The sequence below is a fragment of the Vidua chalybeata genome, chromosome 2 (genome assembly GCF_026979565.1).
Source record: "Vidua chalybeata isolate OUT-0048 chromosome 2, bVidCha1 merged haplotype, whole genome shotgun sequence".
Taxonomy (NCBI): domain Eukaryota; kingdom Metazoa; phylum Chordata; class Aves; order Passeriformes; family Viduidae; genus Vidua; species Vidua chalybeata.
The window spans coordinates 73,163,762-73,179,753 of record NC_071531.1 but is presented as its reverse complement, the minus strand read 5'-3'; the positions used below and the strand labels follow the sequence as shown (position 1 = coordinate 73,179,753).

General features: G+C 45.9%; 1 protein-coding gene and 1 long non-coding RNA gene across 3 annotated transcripts in view; one reads left to right on the top strand and one right to left on the bottom strand.

The window, feature by feature from the left end:
• Window positions 1-104: 104 nt before the first annotated feature.
• The window catches only part of EPHA1 (EPH receptor A1), a 33,807-nt gene continuing 17,919 nt past the window's right edge, over window positions 105-15,992 (bottom strand). Inside the window, exons 5-18 of the mRNA XM_053934528.1 lie at window positions 11,914-12,069; window positions 10,668-11,000; window positions 9,459-9,583; window positions 9,197-9,356; window positions 6,605-6,701; window positions 5,774-5,829; window positions 5,379-5,501; window positions 5,090-5,275; window positions 4,595-4,656; window positions 4,002-4,211; window positions 3,278-3,427; window positions 2,462-2,655; window positions 1,987-2,142; window positions 105-1,123 (exon numbers count right to left, since the gene is read on the bottom strand). Of these exons, the coding sequence (XP_053790503.1) occupies window positions 1,045-1,123; window positions 1,987-2,142; window positions 2,462-2,655; window positions 3,278-3,427; window positions 4,002-4,211; window positions 4,595-4,656; window positions 5,090-5,275; window positions 5,379-5,501; window positions 5,774-5,829; window positions 6,605-6,701; window positions 9,197-9,356; window positions 9,459-9,583; window positions 10,668-11,000; window positions 11,914-12,069 (2,087 nt within the window). The 3' untranslated portion in view covers window positions 105-1,044. The remainder of the gene's footprint in view (window positions 1,124-1,986; window positions 2,143-2,461; window positions 2,656-3,277; window positions 3,428-4,001; window positions 4,212-4,594; window positions 4,657-5,089; window positions 5,276-5,378; window positions 5,502-5,773; window positions 5,830-6,604; window positions 6,702-9,196; window positions 9,357-9,458; window positions 9,584-10,667; window positions 11,001-11,913; window positions 12,070-15,992) is intronic.
• On the top strand, window positions 2,229-6,015 carry LOC128783617 (uncharacterized). 2 transcript variants are annotated; one of them, XR_008429217.1, is made up of 3 exons: window positions 2,229-2,353; window positions 4,015-4,139; window positions 5,738-6,015. It is a non-coding gene; the product is annotated as an uncharacterized LOC128783617 (long non-coding RNA). The 2 variants fall into 2 exon arrangements; XR_008429216.1 differs by lacking the exon at window positions 2,229-2,353 and adding an exon at window positions 2,666-2,764.

Sequence of the window (15,992 nt, the reverse complement as noted above, 5' to 3'; positions counted from 1 at the left end):
GAAACAACTAAAGATGGATGTAAGGACCCTGCTGGGACTTATGATATGTATGCTAAAGGTCTCAATCACATTTGAAATAAGCCAAAGAATTCCAACACAGCCTGCTCTGCCACAGGTTTATTTACAAAATATTATTTACAGACTATAACTGTCGTGAGATCTGATAAATAATAACATTTCCTCCACAGAGAAGGAGTAAGACAGACCACCTACACATTTTTCTGTTACAAATACCCTAATCCAGCCAAACAAGACTATTGGCTCTTTTTAAAAGGGGCAGAGAAAAATGGATACGTATAGGGTTTCTGTCCATGGCAAAAGAGTTAAGCAGTTTGGAGAGATGTAAATCTCCCCACTGAAGTGTGCATGTGCAAAACAGCAACATGCTGAGGTGATGTGATCACACAAGTTACAGCAGGGTGTGCTTCTACTCCCAGTTTCTCCTCCAAAGAAAGAAGTACACCACAGGGTGGTGTTCACAGCAAGAATAGCTGAATTAAAAAATATATGCTGTACCAGAAGCCTTGTGAAGGACTGAATAGTTTGTTCCTGATGCAAAATAAGAAAGACAGAAGGGTGCTGAAGTGAGGAGGAGTGAATGAGTGAATGAGCCCTGTCTCTACCTGTCTATGTTCTTGTGCCTGCTCCCTGAATGTCCCAGTCCATCTTGAACCCTCATCTCCAATCTTAAAACATTATCCACCACCCTCCACCCACTTTGTATTCCATGTGATATACTGAGGGTCTGAAAGTCCAGTATGAGGACTGCAAGGTCTGCTTAGTGCTGCACAAAGTGGACTGCAGAAAACAGAGAACATTTTCTAAGACCAGTGCTCTGAAACGTACTGATGGCTGCTGTAGAGCTAAAGCAAGGGGGAACAGAAATGAGAGCAGGTGGTGTTGCCTCGTGAGCTTTTTCAGTTCTGGTTGTTTTGCTTTGTTTGTCCAGTCACTCATTTGGAAGCAATTGCCATAGGAATGATTCCAAGTGATATCTGGTAAGGATGGGCATTTTTCAAGCTTAAGAATGCAACGACTGATCGATCATTCCTTAAAGCCTTGGATGCTGCACAAGATCCTCTTCTGGTGGCCTGGAAGTGACACTCCCATCTGTTTCAAGTCCCTGAAGGAAATGGGAAAGGAAAGAAACAAATGAATTGCTATTCTTGTTCCTTAGGGACGAGGGTGTGGGTAAGGGCAGAAATAGTTACCAAGCATTAGTTCAGAAAGCTTCCTTTTCCTCAGTGCCTCCTAGTGCACTTACCTTTTCTCTAGAGGAAGAAACTCTAGATATTCCTGCCCTCCCTGTGGCTACCTCTGCCCACCCATTCAACTGACCTCTTCTACCTCATGGCTAGGCCTGTGCTCCCAGTAAATCAGGACTTGTGATTAAATCAGCTTTGTGATAGGAGCCATGTCTCAACCCTTCAGCAGGTCTGTGCCTGCTCATTTGTTTCATGTAACTGCCCTGGTTGGAGTTGGCTGAACATCCCTGACAAAATAACACAGCTGTGTTCTGAGTCCTTCTGAGGAGCCCAGAAAGATTTTCTCTATGACACAACAGTGCCTGGCTGATGGAGTTGGGGGGGATATCAATAATCTATATGGACTTTGTGTCAAGGAAATTATCCTACAAAGTCCTACAAGAGTGGGGAGACGGTCAGGTTAGAGATCTGTTTGGCATCTTTTCTTTCCCCTTGTTGTTTGTGTCTGATGTGAGTTCAGAGCAGCTGAAGACCCCTGAAAGAACCTCAAGCATGGACATGATAGTTGGGGAATTAGTCTCACAGTTTGGGCTGCTCCCAATTTGGGCTGATTTCTTCCCTTTTAGGTCAAGAAGCCAGTCCACTTCCATTTAACTGCATGGAGATGGAAGGACAGAAGCCTTCCAAGTAAATAAGAGTGCCTGTTGAGATTGTACAGGGATGAGCACAGCTACTTGTAGCACAGCCTGAGGTGCCCTGTGGGAGCCTGGCCTGCACTTACTCAGCAGTGAGCTCCAGGATGGACTCCATGGTGTCCAGGCCGGCAGTGCGGAAGTTGGAGATGTAGCGCTTCATGCGAATGGATTCCAGCCACTCGGGGATGGATCGGTAGGGGATCCCATCAGATCCACTGCAGCTGGGGAGACGGAGTGTTACCCTGGAGACACAGAAACCCTTTGTTAGCCAGGCAATCACCTGAAATGGACAGCACTGGGAGACAGTAACCAAAGGGGAAGCAAGCACCCTCTGCCAGGGCTGAGCCAACTAATCTGCTCTCTGCACAGTGAGGTCAGAGCAGGCCAACAGCTCTGCCCTCTGTCACCAGGAGACAGAGATGACCACTATCTTCTGCATATAGAGAACTCAAGGTGCATCTTTCCAGTCTGCATTGCTCTCACTGCCTCTCCTCCTGCTGGGGACAGGGAGGCGAGTATCCCAGTTAACTCCTCCTCCTCCTTTGGTGACTGCCCACTTACCTGGGATCAAAGTCTGCAACAGGCCGGAGGAGCTGGGGACTTGAGATGAAATGTTGCAGCTGTGCCCGGATCTCCTGAAAATGAGGCCGCCTCATCCGATCGTGTGACCAGCAACTCTTCATGAGTTCATAGAGGATAGATGGGCAATCCACAGGCGGGGGGAGCCGGTACCCGTCCTCTAAGCTTTTCATCACCTGCACAGAGGACACAGAGAAATCTGGCCAAGAGCAGAGAGGGCAGAAGAGGAGCCAGAGACCTCTGGGAGCAGCCATTCTCCACTTCACAATGTGCAGCCAGGGAAGGGTTGGTGCAGATTACACATGAATGACACAGGGTTTGGGCAGCACAGCACAGGATCAAAACAGCTAAGCGATGACAAAAGCTTAAGTGGCATATGCATATAGTCCTTTACTAGTTTAGCTCCCATTTGCCACTCGGGACATGTTCCTGAGAAGTGAGGAAAAGAGAAGGGGAAACAGACTTTGAGGAATAATTTTAACAGCATGTGCTGAGCCTAGAATAAAACCAGACATAATGCACCAGAACTAGAGGAAGGAGAAAACATAACAAATAGAAAGTATCCCCAGATCCAAATCCCATGGCTGATTTAAACACACTTTAATTTGGCTTCTTGCTGTTGACACCTCAATACTTATTGCCCTTGACTTGGTTGCACTGATTTTAAGCAGGGAAGGAAACACAGTAGTTATGTGTTTAAAAGGAAGTCAAGCCTGCAGGCTGAGGTAGATCTACAAAAATTTTTCCCACGTGCCTCATTTATTTTTTAAATCAGCTCTTGAACTCAATGTCTGTTACCTCTTGATTGGTCATGTGCCCATATGGCTTGTCACCAAACGACAGCACCTCCCACATGACAATTCCAAAGCTCCAGACATCACTGGCTGAGGTGAAAATGCGATGAGCAATGGCCTCTGGGGCTGTCCATCGGATAGGAATCTTACCACCCTGTAGAAGAGCAGAAACATAGTGTATCCAGCATATATCCTTGAGTTGTATTTCTTCAGTGTTTTCATGCAAGGACCTTACAAAGTGGTTCAGAGATTGAGCCCAGTTCATTTGAAGTGACATGTAACCACCCCAGGGAAATTTCTCAAAAGGAGAGAAATATTCTTGGAAACTAAATGAATTTAAGCCCTCTGTTCAGTTGAACACTACACAAAATCTCTGCTGTGGGAGTAAGAGCCTGACAACAGCCTTGATTTGAAGGACACCACGCCATTAGAATTACTGGAATTTTCATTGAAAGAGACACGGACATGACTCTAGTCCAAAACTGATCACAGCAAGGCTATCTTCAAAGCTAGATTTAGTAAGTGAGTGCAAGAGATCAGACCTCTTATTTTGCCTCTCATTTTAACACCACAGTCCCTCTGAATTTCTTAGGAAACAAAATCAACCTGGACTCCAGAGACTAAAGCACCACCTTCTGAACCACCCACACCATGACTTGCAAAAAATGACAGGTTTTCCTCAGAGCCTACAGTTAATTTACAAGGCTGAAAGATTGGGTTTGCATTACCTTGGTTTCATAGGTTCCCTCTGCATCATTCTCCAAAATTCGGGAGAGACCGAAGTCAGACACCTTGCACTGGAGACTGCGTGTTACCAGGATGTTGCGAGCAGCCAGATCCCGGTGCACATAATTTTGTTCTGAAAGGTAGGTCATGCCAGAGGCTATTCCCTGCAGCATGCTCACAAGCTGCACAGGGCTAAATTTTTCCTCATTCTCCTGCATGGAAGAAGAAGTGAGAGAAGTGACATCGATCTGCTTGGTTTCTAGTCACTGACCTTATCAACATACAAAAGTGGACAAGTGGACAATGGTGAACAAACAGAAAGGCAGTGCTGCAGGCCCCAACAGGTTCTCACTAAGGGACTGGCGGTGGTATCCAGTCATCATTAAGCAGTTGCATTTCAACTACCAAAGATGCCACTCTCGTCACTGAACAAACTGCATGGCATTAAGCTTCTGCTGCTGACACTGGAAATGTCAGTAAGCAGAAAGTAAGTGGATGTCTGGATCTTATTTCTAGTTTTATTTTAGGGCCCTAAATCCAGGTCAGGTGCAAGTTCTGGCAGTATACAAGCCTATTACAGATTGGACTTTCTCACCCGGAGGAAGGTATCCAGTGCTCCATTTTCCATATATTCAGTGATGATCATCATTGGCCTCCCTTGAGGAAGACAAGAGGGTTTCAGCCATTTTCAAATTCTACTCATGCCTTCCAATGCTCTCCATATTCCCCAACACAGAGAACCATGTCCAACCCCAGCTAGCACCCCCACTCCACTGGCACACCTGGCTGCCCCTTCTCCTTACACATCTCCCAATGATCTTGTACTCCCCCTTGTATCGCACATATGACCCTGCAGCATCCCTCACAGTATCCAGACTTCTCATCTACTCACCAGCCCTAGAAGATCTCTCCTAACACTGCCTCAGGACTCTGTTGGAAATCCATACCTATCCTCCTTTCCTCAGTCTCTGACATGACAATGCCTGTCTTCTCCCAGAACAGCCTCTCTGACAGCAAACTCTCTAAGGCCTGAGGAATGTGCCAGTTTCTGCTCTCATCCCAGGACTCTCTCTCACACACTCTTACTTACTTTTGGTGACAACTCCCTCCAGACGCACAATGTTTGGGTGATTGAACTGCCCCATAATTGTTGCTTCGCGCAGAAAGTTCCACCACTGCGAGTCTGAATATGTTGACTTCAGAGTCTTGATGGCAACCACAATACGTTCTTTCCCTGGGAGTCGCAGGGACCCACGATAGACCTCCCCAAACTCCCCTGAAGACAACCAGAGGCAAAACGTCACAGATGAACTTGAGGATAGGCAGCAAAACAACAGTGTGGGGAAACTGAAAGACAGTGAGAGCAATAAGTAACTCACCCTCTCCAATCACATTCTCCATAGTGACGCAAGAGACATCCAGTTCCTTAGTGAATTCCAGCACCCCTCTGCTGGGGTCATCATATGGTTGCAGGTCGACATAGGGTTTCAACCAGACCTTCTCTGTGGTAAAGGGAAACAAAAGAGCAAATTAACCTCTCAACTCTTGGCTCTTTTTAAAGCATAATAACAAAAGCAGAAGTGAATCCACGGGCTTCTGACAATGGCAGTAAAAAAAACTACCAAACCCACATTGAAGAGTAGAACTGTTTTGGGAAGAGGCACATTATATCAGAAAAGCCATGCCAGTGTCTGGTTTCAAACTAATGTTTCTTTTCATTCCTTCCAACACATTCTAGGCTTCCCCCAGGTTTTATTACCCCTTTGAACCTCACCTCGCTCAAAGCCTGAAGTATTGTAATCTGGCCGCGCGTGTCTCCGACGAACCCTCCTGGAACATCAGAAAGAGTTGTGAAAATAACATGGTCAGCAAATAGCAAAGGGAAAAGCAAGACTTCCAAGGTGTCTGCCCTAGTTGGTTAGGGACAGAGTTCAGGGTAGCACAGAGTGAAGTGGGACCAGACACTGCACCTACTTGGAACAGTACAGCTGGCAATAAAATGTGATGATTCATTAACATTTAGAAATAGAGCTTTTTTTTTCATACAGGGAGTTTTGTGTTGCGTTACAGACAAATTTCTGCTTATTTCATGTTTTCTGTATGCTTTCAGTAGAATATCTGATCTTCTTAAAACCAAGCAACAGCAGCCTTATAGACATTGAGAAGGAAAGTAGAATTCTGTATATGGGTAGAGGATCCCAACAGTAATGGTATACAGAAAATGGTTTGAAATGACTGGATTCAGGTATTACCACTCAACTGGTCAGCAGCTATAGAAATGATTGTACCATAACAATGTTTTTATTCCTCTGTCATGACCACAATATGATACTGCTGGATTATAACAAAACTTAGAAATCACAACATATTCCTCTGTTCCCAACAGCAAAAATTATCTGACAATATCAATCCCTCCAATCCTGCTAATCTAAATTATTTACTGAGACCCTTTCCATCTTGCTGCAACATGCTGGTGTTTTTCTTCTCTAACTAACCTCTACCTATACAATATCCTGTGAGAAATCCAGGCCTCCTTTTCTCAAGCTCCCATAGCTCAGCTATTCCTACATCTATACCTTTTTCAATACCAAAATTCAATACTTACTTTTGCCGAAACATGACAAATCCCACAATTAGACCAATAAATAGGAGAATTCCAAAGATAATAGAGACTATGACTCCACCAGACAGAGCTCCAGTGTCTGCAGAAACAGAGAGAGAGGCCAGATCACTTAAAAGACCAATATGTGTTTGTCTGGAACCTACCACCCAGCTTCTACCAGTTAATGGCATTAGGCAAGTTACAGCCACTTGTCTTCCAGGCAGCAGAACCACCAGATAGGAGTCCTATCACACTGTTATTCATGTGCATGGAGCACCTTCTGGTGGTTATATGGTTGACTCTTATCTACAATCTTGGTCTTCCAGTTGAGTAATTTATCCCTATATTTGATTTCCTACTTAAATTCCATGACACTTTCAAAAGTGAAGAACATATGTTCCTTCCCCCCCACTCCTCTCCAACAATCTTTTCTGATCAGGCCCTTCTTCCTGCTCAGTAGCTGATTTAAACTATGGCAAAGCAAAGACACGATTTTCCCCAACAGTCTAAAGTGACTCTCTTCTTGTTTATGAAATTAATTTTATGCTCCCCTCCCATCAATATCTGTGGCTGCTCCCTTGCCTAATTACCCTAACAAAAGTCCCTTACTGCTTAGGACTCTTGAAACAAGTACTGACTTACAAACTTGCAATCTATCATATTCCTATTTTCTCAAAACTGAGCATCAGGTGGTTTCATTCTGTGAATGGATAGCTTTGAGAGAGTGTTCACATAACACAGGCTGTCTCCTTCCATTCAGGTTCTCAAGCTAAAGCTAGGCATTTCCACAAAGCACATTTGACTTCATCAGAAAAAATGCTATATTACCTCTGCTGGTCTTTTTAAAACTTATTTCCCATAATTAAAAAAACAAAATTAAGAACTTAAAATGCATGAATGGAGAAGTAATGATAATCTACATATTTTTAATATTTTCCCAAAAGAGATTTAGGAAAACATCCGGAAGAAAGAAAATCTCCAAATAATTTTTTAAAATAAATTAGAAGATTTTAAAGCAAGGAACAAATGCTATGCAGACCTGTGCGGGGAAGTGTTTCCTAATATCTAGTCGAATGGCCAGCATCCATAAAGCCTAATTAACACTAGTTATTCTTCCTCTGACTCATTCCACTAAAATTATTAAAAATCATCAGCTTAGTTAAGCAGAAATTAAGAAACCGAGCTAATGTCCTTGTTTTGTTAAAAAGCTAAGATTTGGAAAGTGAAATAGTATCTTTATTAATAAAATGGATAAACTTTTAGACACAGAGGACTTCTGCAGGATTTAAGGGATCTAAATTATCAAATTCAGATTCAAATACAAAATTGCCATTTCTTGCAAATCCTGCTATAATAATATTCCCAGACTATAACAGCTGAAAAATGCTCCTAGTATTATCAAACAAGAACTCTCATCAAATGAAACCTTGCTGGCACTTCTTTTTAATCCCTTTCATATTCAAAATACCTTTGTCTTGGCATGATAAGTTGATCAACTTTCATTTGAAATAAAGCATAATATTGATGTAAGTATTTTCTAACTTATATTTTGCATGATAATTTACATCTTTTTCACAGGGCCTTTGTAGTACATTATTTAATTGGTTAAACATAATTTTTGTTATCATCATTTGTCACTGTGACTTCATGAAGATTTTACCAAAAGCTCCTGGTGCCAGAAAGGGCCCAACCTTTATATTCCAGTAATGGTATCCCAACTCCTTATCAGCTTTGGCACTGTTAAGTATTTAGTTACTTTAAGGTATGCCTTAGCTTTCCTCCTCACGTCCTTATTTCATTACAATAAAATTAGTCTTTCAAATGCAGCACTTCAATATGTGTATTTCTAAAGCTATCCATAGGGTCAATAGGAGTCTGTGGAATGAAGAGAGAGCAAATTCCATTACAGAAAACTTTAGCTTAAGGGGAAGCTTCTGGGTGACTCAGGGAAAGAGGAGGTTGAATGTTGGGCATATATAAGATGTTTTTTGACACAGGAGAAAGGTCTTCTTGTGGCCCTGACAGCTTGGCCTTCTACACATTGTACTTAGGTGAAGAACTTTTTTCAGTGGCATGTACCATCTCTTTGGGCAGAGCTACATTCAGGAGCTGGACTACATACAGTGGAACTGATAAAGCTGGAAAAAATAGTGCTGAGGTCCTCTAAGTTCTCCTTTTCACTAGTAACCAGCACACAAAAGGAGGCATATGGTAATCATTTGACCAGCATTCAAACTTAGAAACATTAGCCAAATTAAAATGTCTTTCAAGAACTGAAGGTTCTGGTTAAGTTAAATTAAGGTCTGGTTAAGTATTGTGCCAGTACAACACACTAAACTGAGGTTGATCAGGTCTAAAGGGGTAAGTGCAAGCAAATTTTATAAGGCAACAAGGAAACAAGAATGCCTTTTGTCTTTACAAAGCCTTTTGTCTTTACAAAGCAACAGGCTTGGCTCTGGTGACAAGGAACTCAGGAGAGCGGTGTCTTGCCCTACAGCCAGCAGAACACAAAAAGAGATCCATGTGCCATGAGAATATACAATCTGACAGGGAAGTGAGTTTCTCCCAGATGAGATACCAGTGCTTGTCCTTTACCTGGTGGAAGGGTGCGAAATTCCTGCTCTGGGGAGTAGGGCCCAGGCCCCAGGGGTGTGATGGATCTCACACGGAGCAGGTAGGCTGTGTCTGGCTGCAGATCGCGCAGAGTGACATTCGGCTCAAGAAGGTGCTTCACTGTGTAACGTGCCTCCTCCCCCTGCAGGAACCAAACAAGATGAAATAACAAATGCATGCTGAACAAGAGGACACTTCCAGCCCTTTGGGTGAAAGGGGGAAGAGCAAATCAGGCAGGCCTTACCTTCTCAAAGAACATGACCTCATACTCCACTGAGGTCCGGCTGCGTTGCCGTGGAGCAAGCCAAGAAACAGAAAGACTACTGTCATCTCTCTGTGTCAGAATAAACTGGGATACTGTCACCGGAGCTGCAGTGGGAGAGAATGGAGAACATGAGGGAGAAATAAAAACAAAATGCAAACTATGCCCTCTCTCCACCAGAAGATCTGGTCATACCATGCAACTGGAACTGAGTTTTATTGCCACTGTCATTTTCCTTCTGTGTGGTAGAAGGTAAAGCAGTCTCTGGTGGTAATTAGTTGCTTTCTGTGAGTAGTGTGCTTCTGCCCCAACAGTGGAAGCATAATCGTGTTTGGCCCTCAAAACAAAACCCATGTTCCGAGAAATTACATTTATTACAGGACTGCACTGAAAGTGTCCAATTTGAAATAAAAAATGTTCAAAATCTCTCAGCTGCCTGCAAATGCATGCTGTTCATGAATAAAAAGATAATTCTCAAGAGTCTGCAAGGAGAAATTAAGCCTGGTTCTCTCCTTGTCCTTCATCATCATCAGGAAGTGATGAGGCAAGCCAAAAGTAGCTCTGCTTTTCTAGCTCAGAGTTGTGCGGCCCCCGCATAGCATCAGGAAGAAAAGTAATATTTTGCTACTAAATTAGAACCCAGGGAATGCACCAAGGGTTGTTGAGCACTGTGATGTCACTTTTCTATAATCACATTTCATGGTGCTCTGGAAAGTATTTACAGGATAGCCAAACTAGCCAGATTGAAGCTAACTTACAGAAATGTGTCAAGATTTAACATCTTCATCCCTCCATGCTTTCAAAACCTTTTATTTTCCAGTTACACCAGGGTTTCAGTTGTGTTTGGTGTTTTGCAATATCTGAGTCACAGGAAATATTTCATGACACAGCCCTCATTCTTCCTGTTATGCAGGTAACAATACGTAGGCTGTGTGACAGGGGCTTCATCCTCCTCACCTCTTGTGGTTCATTCATAGCTCTTGGTTGATAATGATTACTGTTACATTGATTTGCAAGGAATATGACTAATGGACTTTACATGCCAGAGGCAGAGGTGCTTCAGAATCCTCATCATACCATACCAACACATGTGTCAGGCAGAAGGAGAAGATGGAGAAAGCTTAAATATTCACAGAGATTCCTCTTCCTTTTCGTGATGAGCAGGAAGAAATTCTCTCTGCTTCTGCTAACCTGCATGTCCAACTGAGACCCAGACAGCTGGAGCAGTTCTCTGTGGAGCAGGTCCCATTCCTGAGACACCATTATGGGCTTCTACAGTGAATGTGTAATTGGTGTAAGCTTCTAGGCCATCCACGTCCACTGCAGGTTTCGTGAGACCAGAGGCACTGGGGGAGAACACCACACCAGCCTCACAGGGCTCACAGGACAGGAAATGGCAGCGCTGGCAGAAGACTGTGTAAGTCAGGTCCTTCCTCCCGCCATGGTCAATGGGTGGCTGCCACCACAGACTCAGCTGGGTGCCAAGGAGGGAGAAGCTGACATTGCGGGGAGCCGAGGGTGGGCCTACAGGGAGCACAGAAGGAAATGTTACATCCAGCTGTTAATGCCCTAAGTTCTGTGACAGCTTCCTATCTGCTGATGCATTTCAAATTGAGCCCTCTCTCCACCCCAACCTCTCCCTCTCTGATCTCTCATCCCCATTTTCCAACCTTTTCTTTTCTCCCCCATATCATTGTTCATAGAATCACAGAACGGTTTGGGTTGATGAGACCTTAAAGATCTTCTAGTTCCAACCCTCCCACCGTGGGCAGGGACACCTTTCACTAGACCAGGTTCCTCCAAGCCCCATCCAACCTGGCCTTGAACACTTCCAGGGATAGGGCACTCACAACCTGTTCCAGTGTCTCATCACCCTCATCATAAAAAACTTCTTCCATATGTCCCATCTAAATCTACCCTCTTTCAGTTTAAAACCTTTGTCCCTTGTGCTGTGACTACACGCCTTGGTATAAAAACCTTTTCTTCATCTTTCTTGCAGGCCCCACTAAGTATTGAAAGGCCACAAGATGATCTTTCCAAAGCTTTCTCTTCTCAGGCTGAACCCCAACTCTCTCAACCTTCCCTCATAAGAGAGGTGTTCCATCCCTACAATCATTTTTAGGGCCCTACTCTGGACCTGATCCAATAGGTCCATGTCTCTCTTGTACTGGGGGCCCCAGACCTGGATGTAGCCCTTCAGATGAGGTCTCACAAGAGCAGAGTGGAGGAAGAGAATCCTCTCCCTCGCCCTGCTGGCCACATGCTTTTGATGCAGTCCAGGATACACTTGGCTTTCTGGGCTGCAAGCTCACACTGCCAGCTCATGCCCAATTTTTCACCCAGCAGTACCCCCAAGTTCCTCTCTGTGGTGCTGCTCTCAGTAAGTTCATCCCCCAACCTGTCTGGATATTGTTCTTTCTTTCTGTGTGCAACTCACGGGTACAAGCAATGTTCTGGCCCTCCGAAGGTGCTCGGTAGAAGCCTGCATTGCAGGAACAAGACGTAGCCCCTGACTCGTTCGACAAGCTGTTGGGGGGACACTTCAGGCAGCGTTTAGCATCCAGGGAGTGGCGGTAGAACCCTCGCTGGCAGGCTGTGGAAGGACAAACAAGCCAACATAACATAATCAATAAACCCAGATCAACAAAAAACTGCCTGGCAGTTTTGCTCAGCTTCTTGAACACTCCTTTATCTGCCTCCATTTTTTTAGTTCACAGAAATATTTAGGTTGGAAGGAACACCTGGCAGTCACCTACATCAATCATCTCAGAGCAGACAGAGGGAAGATGCAAACTCAAGGTGGCATCAGTATTATGACAGGACTTGCAGACTGAAGAAGGGGATTTAATTCCTCACAGATGCTGTATGAATACAGAATCCAGTCAACCTCAGAAACTTCTTCCAATGTAAGCCCAGACTGGTCCCCACCTTCAAGCCTGGTCCTTCAAGCTTTCCACACCACAAACAAGAATCATAAATAGTAGCTACAAATCCTTGCACTCCTAAGAGTCTTCTGCTTGATGACTTCATATGAGGTAGCCAGTAGACTTTTTAGCAGAAGCATCTTTGCCGATTTCAAGTGTTGTACCAGAGCATTGCCTAGCAGGGCCCTCGGGAATATCTAGGACGCCATCGGTGCACCTCCCAGCATCGAGTGTAACTGGCTATGGAGCCAACACAGACTGCAAGAGAATAGGTGTCACGTGTTTTCTACTTCCAGTCCTACAAAAATGAGCAGCCACACTCTCTCGGTATAACATCTGACAAGCTGTTTTTGCTGTGTTACTATTAGTTCAATCCACAGAAGCACTGGTCAGCTTACCAGTTGTCTCAAGGTCAATGCTTCACCTCTACAGTTGTGTAGCAAGGAGGAGAAAATCAGTGACGGAGCTTAAGGCAACCTGTGAATTCAATGGTTTGCCAGCCTGTGCTAAATGAATCAAATGTCCTCTAGCTAAAGAAACAACCAACCTATTGCTAATCAGATGGTTGAGAAATGCATACACTAATTTTCTGCCAGAGAATCACTTTGCAATTAACTTGTGCATTGAGGGAATGACCCTTTTTATATTGCACTATAAAAGCAACAATATCTTGTATAATCCTCAGGAGATCCCAATGGAGAAAACCATCTGTTCTGGAGCTTCACACAAATGGCTTACTGTGGTGGAGCATAGTATAGGAAATTATTTGTTATCCAGAAGACAAAATGTGACAAAGAGGATCACCTGAGGGACCTTGAAAACTTTCCACTAGCACAGGCCAAACAAGACTACTCATCATCAGTCTACAGAAGGGATGCTCAAAGAGCCCAGAAAAGAGAAATAATCACAAGGAGGAGCAACCAGCACCTTGTGATTCTGGGAAATGACAGAACCACTCAGGAAAATCTATCATTCTGAGATACAATCATGCAACTATGTGATTAATGATAGCAAAGGCCATTAAAAACAATTAAAAGGCTCAAGTATTGATTGTCACAGAGCAAAGAGATTCCATTTATACTCCAGATCAAGTAATCCCTTTGAGAAAGAGGCAGTAAAAGTTACTTTGATCTTCAGGCTGCTCACAACTGAGAACACTTCTACATGCTGAAGATTAAAGTTTTAAGGCCTCCTGCCACTTTGCTCCAGCATAAGATTTGAGAGCTCCTGACATTGGGTCAGTTTGGGTCAGGAGAGCTTTGACATGAAAAAAAAGAAGTGCATGGCCACATTCTTGTATAACACAGAGGTTCTGATGATGCCTGTGTAATACTACCTGCCACAGATATGACACAATATACATACACTCTTATCAGGCTGAGACTGTCTGCAAGTCAATTATAGAAATTTGGTGTTGGGAACCTTTGCAAGAATCACAGAATCAATTAGGCTGGAAAAAATCTCTGAGATCATCAAGTCCAAGCTGTGGCTGAACACTACCATGGTCAACTAGATCATAGCACTAAGTGCCACATTCAGTCTTTTCTTAAACAACTCCGGGGATGGTGACCCCACCACCTCCATGGGCATCCCATTCCAATGTCTTATCACCCCTTCTGTGAAGAAATTCTTCCTAATGTCCAACCTAAACCAGCTAAAGACTATGTCCTCTTGTCCTGTCACTACCTGCCTGGGAGAAGAGATTGATCCCCGCCTGGCTACACCCTCCTTTCAGGTGTTTGTAGAGAGGGATAACGTCTCCCCTGAGCCTCCGTGCTGAACATCCCCAGCTCCTCCAGCTGCTCCTCATAAGCCCTGTGTTCCAGAAGAGGTAACTCCGACCCCAGGAGAGCCTCTGTTCCTCCAGCTCTGAGCTCCAGCGCCACTCCAGCCCACGGCCCACACCTGCTGTGCCACCGCCGGTGCCGAGCCCCTCCAAGCAGGAGATGCCTTGCAGGGAGCGCACAGCCTGGCAGAGGCGCCGCAGGGCCGGAGCTGCACGGGCTACTGGGGTCGAAGGGACAAATCCAGGAGGCGAGGGCAGCAGCGGGGACACCGGCGACACGAGGCGGCGGTGGCGGCCGGCAGGGGGCGGGAGCGGCCCGCGGAGCCCGGCCCGGCCCCGCCCCGGGGCGGTGCGCAGCGCCCCGGCGCGGCCCGGCGCTGGGGCCGGCGGTGGGGAGGGGGCTGCCGGTGCTCCCGGCTGCCCCCGCCCTGCCCCGGGGGTGCGGAGGTGGAGGGGCGGCTGCCCGCGGCGGGGCCGGGGGCGGGGGAGGCGGGCGCACAGCCAGCAGCCTCGGCCCCCGCCCAGCCCCGCTGGGCCCCGGTTTCCCCGGGCCTCGGGCACCCGCTCCGGGCAGCGCGATGGGAATAACAAGTCTGGGAAAGGGCCTGCTCACCAAGCACCAGAGAGCAGAGAGGATGGCTGGGGCGGTTCCTTCATTCTTTATTCCTGCAGGTGCCCCTCGTGAGTCTGCCAGCCACGCCGGGAAGGCTGCAGGCACCAGAGCGGGGCTGACTCGGCTCACCTGCCGCCCTGCAGAGCCCAGCAAGGAGCCAGAGCACAGGCCGGGGCACAGCCAGCCTCCGTGGGCACAGCACATTACATAGCTGAGGAAGTTAATCACGAGCTCTGGGTTTATGGGCAGCAAAGTCTGAATGCTTTGGGGCAGGCACAACTTTTCTGGGACTGTGGGGTGGCTGAGCCATTCTGCGCCCAGCAGAGATTTATATAGCTGAGAATTCACTGAGAGATTGAGGGAACTAGGTAAGGACCTGATCCTCTGGCTTTCTATTGTCTCCTGTCCTGTGACAGAGGTCAGGTTCTTTTCCCCGTTAAAAGGCAAAGGTGCAGCTTTCCCCTTTTTTTTGCTCCCTATTCCAGGCAAAACTCAGAATCAGAATGACACTGCCAGGTTTTCTTTCCATCCTGTCACCCTTTACATGTCTGAAGAAGTCCTCCTCTGTTCTGAGGACAAAGTAAAAGCTGTGATTTCAGTCTTTATCCTGAGCTGGATTACTCCCAGTCCATTGCACAGTCTGGTCTCCTCTGCTAAGGGAGCAGATCCTAAGATATCCCCCCCTGCATTCACCTTCTCCCCCGATGCTCCAATAAGACACTATTGTAGTCATGAAGTACCTCTCCCTACTCCTCTTAGGTTCTCCCCTCTTCCCTTCCTGTCCTGGGAGACCTCCCCGGTTCCTACTAATCCTGCAAAACATACTTCTGGCTGCAGCTGTATTTGGGCGGAGAGGGATGAAAGCACAGATGTAGAATGAACCTGTGCTGCGATAGCAGTCGAGGCTTGTCCAGACATGACAGCTTCCCTGCCCCTTCCCAGAAGAGTGCTCTCAGGAGGGCGGAGAGAGCTCTGTCGCACCTAAGTGGAAAAACTGGCTGGGCTGTGCGAAGAGAGGGGATTGCTGGAGGAGGGCAAGGATCTTGTGCTTCAACCTTCTCCAGCTCCCCAAGCAAAACGAGCAGCAAGCAGTAGGGATTCATAGAGACATCAGATCCCTATAGCAGAGCAAAGCAGAGACACGGGGCACCTGCTGAATCTGAGAGCACTGTGAGGATCCCTATGGCCTTAGC